Below are 10,935 nucleotides of genomic sequence, written 5' to 3'. Positions count from 1 at the left end.
TGAGTTAGGGTCTGTGCGTGTGCTTTCACGAATCTGCACGATAGCATTGCAAGGTAAGCCTCATCTCAACTTTGTGTATGAATAAATTCAGGGTCAGAAGCATTAAGTGACCTGGCCCATGTCACAAAGCAGAGTTTACCGAGGTCTCCCTGTTTTAACTTTCTACTTCCCCAGGGCTACCTTGGACCCCCACTTTCCACCCCTCCTGGGCCCCCATCTCTCCCTGACTCACTACTTCTGCTATTCTAAGGCGACTGAGCTGACTCAGAGCATGAGGGAAGGAGTTTCTTGGCACCAGGGAGGGACACAGGGCTCAGGAGACAGTTTACAGATGGAATAAAGCTTGTTAGTTCCCTCTCTGCTGGGACTGAGGGGAAGCAGCAGCTGGAGGGAAATGCCCAGACATGAGAAGGAAGGGGCAAAGGAGGGTCTGGTCACGAGAAAGCAGGTCCGATGCAGAAGCTGCTTCTCAGTCTGGCACTCTGACCCCAATGCCCCTCCCAAAGCGAGCCCCAGTGTGCCCTTGAGGACGGTGGACTGAACAGCAGAAGCAGCCTGGGAAACTGGGCAGCTGAGCCTCTCCTAGGCCTTGAAGTCACACTGGGGACCCAGGGGGAAGAAAGTCGATGTGACTGTGGGGCTCAGCAGGTGGCACGGATTTGCGCTGGGCTCCAGTTTGCCCTCCGCATTCCCGCCTCCTCCCTACCTGCTATGCAGTGACCTGGGCTCTCAGCCTGGCTGGCCATGGGGCTGGCGGCCCTGTCAGGAGAGCGGAAGGGAAAGAAGACCGGGTAGGGGAATGTTCAGAGCTCTGGGGAAGAGCCCACAGGGCGCTCGGCATGGGGGCAGGGAAAGAATAAAGGAGCAGAGCTGTGGGGCTCCAATGCCTCCCTTTCTGGACCCGGAGCCCCTGTTGCAGGACTGTGGTGTACAGTGGGGCAGGTTGTACCTCCAACTCCAGGAGGGGCTATTCATATAGACCACAGAGAATGGCAGCCTGCAGGGATAGGCACGCCACAGGGATAGGCAGAAACACAGGCAGAGGCTTGCCTTCGGGTGCCTCGGGATCATCTTAGGAGGCTTCCCACCATTCCAGATCTTGAAGGTGGGCACCCTGGAGCTCGAGCACCATCCAGGAATTAACAGGCCATCACTTATCATGGGGTCAGGTGTCCCCAGCAAGGGCCTGGACAGAGATCCCCTTCCCTTTTTTTTTTTTTAATTAAGAATTTATTTTTAAGTAATGTCTATACCCAACATGGGGCTCAAACCCACAACCCCGAGATCAAGGGTTGCATGCTCTATCGACTGAGCCAGCCCGGTGCCCCCAAAGATCCCCTTCCTGACTGCCAAGGCCTTGTCCCTGGCCCCACGGGCACCCAAGGCTGATGTGGCAGAATCTGTGATCTGTCACTACATCAGCAATCGCAAGAGCCAATCCCAATTAAAAACAAAATCTCAATGATCTCACTGGGCACAAAGAAGCTGATCGTCTTAAATGAAGACAGAGCTTGGCCTCTCGGGCCTGCTACCCCAACCACTCTAGTCTGTCTCATAAGTTTTACTTCTTTCTGAAGGCGCCCCCAGAGGCACACTCACCTCGGTCCTCTGCCTTTCCAGGCTCCCACCCCTCCTCCTGGCTCCCCCTTGGCCCTGTTGTCTAGTGCACCAACATCAGGATCAGCCCGGCCGACCCTCGTCTTCCCGCCCTTCCAAGGGGAATCCAAGGACTTGCTTTTTCCCGAGTTCTTCATTTCACACGTTAACATGAGGAATGAAGAGGTGAAAGCAGTGTAGGTGTTCAGCAGGCAGGGGGTCCACAGTCAGACAGACTTGGAATGAGGCAGAGTCTCCACCAGCCTTTCCCAGGAAGGCGAAGCTTGGCAGCTCCTGCCCAGGGAGTTCCAATCCACTGCTTGGGGAACAAAATGCAGGAGTTTCCTTTGGGCAGGAAAGTTTAAAACAGGAATAAAGATAAAGGGATCTGAGCCGTAAGCCGCTTCTCCCAGCTCATTTCGGAAAAAGATCTCACCAGGATCTGACAGCTAAGAAGAGCACAGTGATTTGAACCAGTCTTCCTGGGCCTGCAACTGGGCGGATACCATTTGAAATTTGTTCCATCCTCTTCTGGTCCTGGAGTGCTTACAACTTGAAAGGGTCTGCTTCTATTCTTAAGTCCCTGCATACCTCAAACCTCACAACCTCAGCTCCCACCCTCTGATTCCTTTTATCTTTTCCTCCAGTCACCCAGCATGTTTATGGCTCCTCTCTGAAAGTCTTCCAAGGGATTTATTGACATCTCCAGGGGCTGAAATGTCAGGGCAGCATTCAGCAATCCGGGAGGGGTCAGAGTTGCTGAATGGTGCAGGGACAGGTCGCATTAGTCTGAGTATAAGGGACCGTGTGTCGATTTTCTGGGGGTGAGGGTCGTCCAGGCTAGGCTGACCTGGCTTTTCCTTTGCACCAAGCCCTTCTCTCCTCACTGTGCCTCCTTGCCAGCCATTTTCGATCCCTGCTGCTGCTGCATATTGTAATCAGAGCCTGGAGTCACGCTGGGTGAGGGTGAGATCAAGGTAAGCTCCTCCGCCCAACCAAAAAACCACTTTAGGAACAGCAAGATGTCAGGAGAATGCTAGCCTCAGAGGCCAGGCCAAGCCATTTGCTCTCTAACACGAGGGGGCTGAAACGGATGATGCAGCTAACCACCCCCACCTCCTTCAGGACCAGGTCAAAAGTGCTAGTTTAGGCCTGAACATTTCCATGCCCTCCCAGTCTCCCCACCCTTGCTCTGGCTTCTCTTCTGGCGAATGTGTTCTATTTGAAAAGCTTTTTTCCCCCAAGTATAATTCCACTGTCTCTTTCCACCAGCAATTCAAAACCCTCCTGTCTCATGTTTCTCTGACTGTCCTCTCCAAGTGCCACGAGTGTGCTCTTAAATCCCTATTCCAGATCTGTCCTGAGGGTTTAGTGGGAGGGGACCCAACTCTGACCCTTATACCCCTTGGCCTAACCAGACCACTGTTGGCTTTGTTATGGCTTAGCTTCTTCTCAAATCAGATGTTACAGAATATTTCACACACACACACACACACACACACACACACACGAAACAATCCTGCATGGAAAACTCTGGTCAAAACTTTTCCTTGGCACACACACAGAGCATTTCCATGGCTTGCCATTTTCCTGATTCTCTAGGGCTGGTCCAATGCCAGATTGGGGAATTTCAGCTCTGAAGGCCAGAGACAAGTTTGCTGCCCCAGCTCCTGAGGTCCGGGTCATCTCCAGCACCACCATACGAAGACGACAGTTTCATGAAATCTGCCACCCCTCCTCTACCCCCTGCAGACTTACTGTCGTAAGCAAGGAGATGTGAGGCCACAGTCAGCCAGGCCTGCCCTTTTTTTGAAGCTCCCAGCTCACAGGCATAGCCTTTAGATCGCTGGCTTCCCAAACTGGAAGTGATATCCAAGGCCCTAGATTCTGCTTTCGGCAGGTCCATTTTAATGGGGATAATATATTCTTTTCCTATGGTTTCAGATTAAGGTTTGTCAATATACGGTAAATTCTTTCTCTGAGACAGAAACTTGCTTTCTGTATTCCTTGGCAGACCCCATTTAGAAAAGCCTTCTACATGGTGTACAGGTTGTTAGCAATAAGCCAGGAGAGCAAAAAAAGAGAGGATGTGTTAATGATAGCAAACATTTCAGTGCTTTTTATGTATCTGGCACTGTTCTAAGCTATATTTATATTTGCTCATTTAATCCTCTAACGATGTGCTGAGACAGGCACTCTCCCCACTTTAGTGGTGAGGAGCTTCAGCTCAGAGCAGCTGTACACCTGCCCAAGAACTCGGCTCACCGACCGTTCTGGTAGACACGACAGGGTGTCTCAGGGATGAGAACTCCACCAGATGGGACCTAGAGAGCCCATGGAATTGAAGGAATTCCATTTTAGAGTTGAGAGGGACCTCAAGAGTTTGAGTGACTTGCCCAAGGCTCATGCAGCTACTCCATTGAAGAATTAGTATAGACTCCACTGCTTTTGCTGGTTCAATGCCATTTCCAGCCCAGGCACAGGTTGCTCTTAGGAAGAAAAGAAAAGAAGTTGGCCTTAATGATTAAAGGTAGGGTCTTGGAGAGGCTAGAAATGTTAGAAAACACTGACATGAAAAGAAAGTAAGAGATGGTGGTAGGGGTCGGCCCCAAATATCATCGCTAACCAGTCTAGGACTAGTCGAGATGTTTGTTACCCTTTGAAAACCTATGCGATCTCCAACAGCCACACACTCATCTGTTTTTGGTACATGTGAGAGTGCGCTGGTCTTCAGATCATTACATGATCATTGTTTCATGGAATTTATGCATTCTTACAGAGAGAAGTTCTCTCAAATCAATCCTACACATTCACTGACTTCCATTATATTTTTAGAGATTTTTAAGTAATCTCTACACTCCACATGGGGCTCAAACTGACGACCCTGAGATCAAGAGCTGCATTCCACTGACTGAGCCAGGTGCCTCTTGACTTCCATTACAAATTAAGGACTTTACTTGGTGATTTTGGAGCATCTCGATGACCAAGTGTCTTAGAGGCCAGTCCATGGCATGTTCAGTGCTAATTCTGTGGATCTGGAAAGCTGTTGAACTCACCTAGCATTTCATTTCTTCCACTGCAGTCTTCCCTCCAAATGCCTTCCTTCCCAGCTTCCCTAAGACCACAAAACATCTCTTACGCATAAGGACCCTGGGTTGGCATCCAGTTATCTCAGTGGTTTATTGCCTTTCTCCAACCTTGGTTGGGGTACTGACACAGCCAGATAGAGGGAGACTTGCAAGCTAGCATTCTGTACTTTGGAATATTCCGTTAGCTCACGGCTTTGGGTTCCAGAAAGGAACTCCTTTCCCAACTTCAGTAATTTGAAATACTAGCTACCCCATTTCCCTACACTATGACTGTCTTGTCAACAAGCACTGCAGAACACTTCTGCACAGCTCAAATAAACCCCATTGGGTAGAATGGAGCAACTCCTCCTGCTAGTCCCTGGTCATGTTAGTGCTGGCCCCAGGGAAGTTTCTCTTTGTCTCTGAGCCTCCATTCTGAGAACCATCTTATCACCTTTACACTAACTGTGAAATGCAATTGGTGTGTACATGACTCAGATTTCTTTTCACAGTTTTCTTCTTGCATGTGAAAAAATTCAAAGTTACTTCCCAGCCACTTGAATTCATGTTCTTTCAGCTCAGTATGAGCACTCAAGCACAAGTGAGCACTTAGACTGAAATAACCCATCTGAGAGAACCACACAGATTGTCCAAAGCCATCATCCTCTGTTGTAGGCAAGTCTGGACTCCCTGAGCCTTACTTCACCTTAGTGCTTCAACCCTGGCCCACTGCCTTGCTTAGGTCATAAGGGGGGGACGGCCTTCCTTGTGAAGCGTCTATTTTCCTCATGAGAATCTTGGTTGGCAAGAATTTTTCAGTTAATTGAAAGACACAGCTTTACAGGCAGGATATAAAAGGTCGTTTTCCCTTTTTTTTTTTTTTTAAAGGAAAATGTCTGCAAAGCATGCTTGGAACAGGGCAGAAAAGGCAACTTGATATTTGGAAACATCAAAAACTTTCTTTTGGGGCTGTTTGGAATGTCACTTCACTACATCACTCACTCCCTCAGTTCCAGCTAATAAAAGGGTCAATTCCAGGATCCCACTGTCCTGAGTCCATGTAAGCCTGCTAAAGGAGACCAAGCAGATACTTCCTCCAACCCTACATTTTGTCGTCTAGATGTGACCTTTGTTCCATACCTAGAAGAGGCAATGACCACTAGCATGGATGTGGAATACCATTTTCTCTTCTAGTCTTCAGAGTGGCTTGGAATCAAGTTTCAGCTAGGCAAGAATTAAAACAGGAAAGAAATTAAGGATCAGGGGTGTCTAAGCAACCAAGTCTTCCCTGGAAGAGAAGAGGAAGCAGCGAGAAGTGAATAATAGGTTTATTTGCATATACAGGAGAGAAGAGCTAGCGTTGCTGGGAGTCACAAGAGGAAGGGCTTGTGAGGAGATAAGGCTTCAGCAGAGGAAGGCACCTTGACAAACAAGGGACTCCTGGCTTAGTAAATCAAGCACAGTTGCAACCTTCTTTCGCCCCAAGCCAACTACTCATTTAACTCATTTATTGTTGTCCTAAAGACACAGGAATCACTTACAAAACTAGAGGGAAAATAAAGTGGAGAGAAATGGTTTTTACCTGTCTGGCCCAGCCACTTAAAAATTTATGTACAGGATGCAGAAAAAAAAAACAACAAACAAAAAACCTAAGAGGCACTTTCGAATAGTTCTTAATCTAATCAGTGCCATCCGTCCTGCTGGTAAAAATACTATCATGGAAGAATTTGGGGATCAAATGTGCCTCCAAAGCTGGGGCCTCGATTCACAAGGATTTTGGCAAAGGGACTCTAGAAGTGGTTCCTGCCAGGTTTCCAGGCCCACGATCACAAGACAGGAGATTTCTGGAAAGGAGAGTGGAGTGGCTACGGAGACAAGCAATTGTCAGCCTCCTCCAGTGAGTATCTTGTGGGCTTATCTCCTGGCAAGTCGAACCTGGGGTGCTGGGAAGAGTCTCTCGTTGCTAAAAATGACCTTTCTTGAGCACTAAAATTGAACGAGAATGAACTTTGACTTCTCTTTGGAGTACCCAAATGGGATTAAGGCTTTTAACATGAAAAGACCACGCATTTGGAAACTCCAACCACCGAGTGGCTAGTTCCCAAGGGAACTTCTTTTTCTCTAGGAAAAGTGGATTGTCCTTAGAGAAATCGGAAGAGGCTAGCTACTGATTAGATTAAATAAAATAAAACAAAGAGATTAGGTAGGCTGACTAGGAAGGGGAAGAGAAACACACACTGAGTGATTGTATCTTTTTTTTTGTATATAAAGGATTAAAAAATTCCAATTTAATAAATTTTGGAAAAGCAAATGTAAAATGACTTGGGCTTATAAAACCAGAATTTACAATTATCTGTGAATAGTCAAAGACAAATCATAGAACCATTTTGATTACAAATCCAAAGGAATTCTAATGGTTACAGAATCACTCGCCCGCTACCCCCCCACCCCGTGAGATTACAGTTGTTAAATCGTAAGCATCCCCACTGCTACTCACACTCCCTCGTCTCCTCCTAAGACAGCGTTTTCACACCCAAGTCACATCACACATACCAGGCACGTCTTTCCTTTCACAAAGCTTAGCCAGACGATGTCTCCTTTTGGCTTAGATCAACAACCTTCCTTTTATAAATAATCCCTCTTCCCCCAGTGCCTAAATTCATCCAAGTCTTCATCCTCCACATGGTCCCAGTCCCAGTAGGACAAGTCCTCCTCTAAAAGGAACGCTGGATCAGAGAGGCCACACCAGTCACACATTCGGTCCTCTCTATGCCAATGCTGGCTGCACCCCAAGTGGTCTAGCACCTTTGCACCTGAGAAAGTTAGAGTGTGCTTCTTTCTCTCTTCCTCGTTTCTTGCCACTATTCTGCCTTTTCATGACATCTGTGACAATGAGATACCTGGTCTTTCCTAGGTCTTCCTGTCTTGTGCAACCCTTCATTCACTACCAAGTGACTGTAACGACCACTGTGATGCTGAAAATCTCTTGGTCTTTCCCCCTCTCAGTGAAATGGAGTCTCTTCTAGGAAGCAGGAGTCTTAAACCAGAGACTACTCTCTGCCTCCTAACACACCAACTCAACAGGAATCTGTTTCTTCGAGATGCCCACTGCTCTGCAAGATCCGGTCAGGACACCACAGCCTCTGCTCCTCGCAAGCCTGCAGGAAGATGCCAGTTCCTTCAGTTCTGACCAGTCATTTTGGGTTGAATTAAATGAATATAGTACCACCATCTGCTCTTCACGACACTTCCTCATTAACATACCTAGAACATCCGCTTAATAGTCTGAGCACAAAGCTCTCCAGAGCTGTCTTTTCCCCTCCTCTCATCCCATGGGGCCACAGAAGTGCCCGCTGGCCTTGAGAGCGCCTCTTAGGAACTAGCACCTAACTGGTTAAAGTGTGACCCACAACTAGTCATATTTTACGGCCTCCATACAGAGCACGGTGCTGCACTGCTCAGCTTGCCATGGGTGGAATTTATCAGGGATCTGTTCTCTGCAGTCCGCTCTTAAGTGCGAACCTCTCGTTAGTATTAAAAACGCTTCACTTTTAGTACATCCACATTAAATGCTCAGTGAAGAAGTGCTACTGAGAGAAAACATGGAAGATTTCTCTAAGAAAGGACCCATGCTTTCCATTTCAGCACAGCCAGCCGGCTGAGGGCCCGTATCCATTCTCCCCTTCATTCTTTCAGCATAAGCCCACGACTCACTGGCAGCACAGCCCGATCCAGCAGGCACTCACCATTAAGACCAGAACATCTACGGCATGTAAACAAGGTGAGATGGCAAAAGATAGAGATCCATAGATCCTTTCTCATGGAGAACGGAAAGAAAAGCCTTGGAGACAATGAGCTCACACGAGCCGGTGAACACACACAAGAACAAGCCAAACGTCTCAACAAGGATTTACTTTAACAAAACGCACAGGTACGCAATGCTCGAATCTTACTAGAAAGGAGTCACTTGGATTTTTTTTCCCTTTCCTTACACAGCACAAGCCAACGGCCAGCTAAACATTCAGACCCATTACTGAAGAGAAGGGAGCAGCATCAGACACAAAATTTCAGGCCCTGGTTTTATGTGCCTTTAATACTTTTTTTCCTTTCCTCTGTGTTCACTAAACAGGATTAAAAAATTTTTTGTAAAGCTACTCTTCATAGCTTTTTGTTTTCCCTTTGTATTTATCATGTTTTTAATTTCTTCTCTGAGGAGGAATTCTCTGAATCTGTATCTTCCAATTCGGCTCGGTGCCTTTTGAGGCCACTATGGCCGTGAACAGCCCTGCTGCTGCCTGTGTCTGGGGGGTCAGTGGGGTCCTCTCTCGTTCCAGCACTGGGGGTGTCACAGGCCATTTCAGACCCACAACAATCTTTGTGTAGAAGTGTCCCTGTCAGGGACAAGTTATCGTGGTCAGTGTCCGAATGTCCTGGGGAAGAGCACGCCACTGCCTCCAGCTCTCCAAAGTTCTGCCCATTGTTGTGGGGATGAGGGGGGCGGGGGTGTAAGCGTCCATTGTTGTGGTTGGCACAGATGGTTTCGAGGCTCCTCTCCTCACTGTCATCAGACTGGGTCCTGGGACAGCTGCCAGACCCACTGCTGAGAGTGGAGCCAGATGCCTTGGGGACAGGAGGAGAGGGCGGCTCCTCGGCCCGGCTGCTTAGGGCCTTGCTCAGGGCCTTCCCATTGAGCTTCTTGGTTTCAAAAGAGTGTTCTACAGAGCCGCCATTGTTGGTGTCCTGTGAGGGGTCCTCTGGTGCCTCTGCCCAAGGGTGGCTGCTGTGCTCCTGGCCTGGGCCATTGCTGGGGTTTCTAGAAGTCCCTTCTTTAAAAGCATCCTTGCTGCGACCTTCAGGGGGCAGGTCCTGGTTCCTCTGGCCTCCGGTCATGCTGAGACATGCTTCCTTACTGGAAGAAGGGGCTGGGTTGTCCTTGTGGCTGGTTCCTGCTCTCCCTTCCTCTGCCTCCCCAGACACGAGGGAGCTCTCTCCATCTTTGTTATTTGAGTAGGAGATATACGAGTAGCGCAGCCACTTGTAAGCTTTATAAATCTTTCGTTCGACCGACTCGATGTCCGAAGTTGGCGAGGCCCGGCTGGGCTGCATCTCCAGCGTGGAAGTGCTCCGCTCAGGGGAGGAGGGGGGAGAGGAAGAGAGGTCGTCCACTTTGATCTGGGGGTATTCATAGTTGTCTTCGCCGATGTAGGTGCTGGCGGGCTTGCTGGGGGGAGTGGGCCTCTCTTCTCGGGGCGCCCTCTGCCGGCGCCGCAGGGTATTGCGCTGCCGCGTGGCCGTTCGGCGCTCGTTCAGCTCCTCCTCCTCCTCAGAGCTGCTGGAGCTGCTGGAGCTGCTGGACTCGTCTTCGGGGCTGGGAGAGCGCGGTCGGGGGAAGAGGTCTGTGTCCAGCTCAACCTCACAGGCGTTCTCTTCGGAATCGGACTCGTTGGAAAGGGCCAGGAGGCGTTTGTCCTGGTAGCGCCGCAGAGCCGAGAGGCGCTGCTGGCGGGAGGCCGCGTCCTCACACGTGGGCGGTGGTGGAGGTGACGCCACTGAGTTGGCGGTGGTGACCCGTAGGGGCCCCAGATGGAAGGCGCTGTCGGCATTCTCGTCCACTGTGGGTGGAGGGGAGCGGGGCAGCGAGGCTGAGGACTCGGAGTCGGTGTAGCCCGAGCGCTCGCTGACCCCCGCGTGCAGCTGGAGGATCGTGCTCTCGCTGAGGTCGCTGTCCGAGTCAGAGCTCCAGCCCTCGATCTCGCGGCGCACCAGGGAGTCAAAGAAGGCCATCATCCGGGGGTCTTCCTGCACAGACTGGTTGGCGTAGTCATGGGACAGGCCACTCCCACTGTTCAGCACCAGGCTGATGTACTCCTCGTGGGTATAGAGGCAGCGGGAATCATCCTCGATCCGACCGTCTAGGTCTCCTGTACATCCTGGCTGCTTGTATGGGCTCCAGATCTGCACAGAAGGCAAAAACAAAACCAAGGAGGCCTGACTGGAAAGTACTCCAAAGCTGGTGGTCATAAAGAACACTAAGGCAGAGCATCTCCAGGCCCCTCCCATCATTTGGCCAGGACTTGCTAACCAGCTTTAAAAATACACTCTTCCCAGACTGGATTATGTGGGCCACACATGAAAACACAGGCTTCTAGAGTCAGGTATTGGAAAAAGCACTGTCTAGGACATAGCACTGGCCTAGTATCAGAAAGCCTAAGTCCTGTCTCTTGACCCAGAATAGTCACACACCACCTCCCCTCCAGGCCCCCTCCCCTTT

At 49.6% G+C, this 10,935-nt stretch overlaps 1 protein-coding gene across 3 annotated transcripts in view; it reads right to left on the bottom strand.

Moving 5' to 3' along the window:
* Positions 1–5,974: 5,974 nt before the first annotated feature.
* Positions 5,975–10,935, bottom strand: part of DCAF5 (DDB1 and CUL4 associated factor 5) — a 94,255-nt gene continuing 89,294 nt past the window's right edge. For all 3 annotated transcript variants that reach the window (XM_026519661.4, XM_026519659.4, XM_026519660.4), the window contains exon 9: positions 5,975–10,619. In XM_026519661.4, the coding sequence (XP_026375446.1) occupies positions 8,853–10,619 (1,767 nt within the window). In that variant the 3' untranslated portion in view covers positions 5,975–8,852. The remainder of the gene's footprint in view (positions 10,620–10,935) is intronic.

Source organism: Ursus arctos, unplaced genomic scaffold (assembly GCF_023065955.2).
Source record: "Ursus arctos isolate Adak ecotype North America unplaced genomic scaffold, UrsArc2.0 scaffold_25, whole genome shotgun sequence".
NCBI lineage: Eukaryota > Metazoa > Chordata > Mammalia > Carnivora > Ursidae > Ursus > Ursus arctos.
Note: the sequence above shows the minus strand (reverse complement) of the source record. Positions and strands in the feature narration are given on the sequence as shown.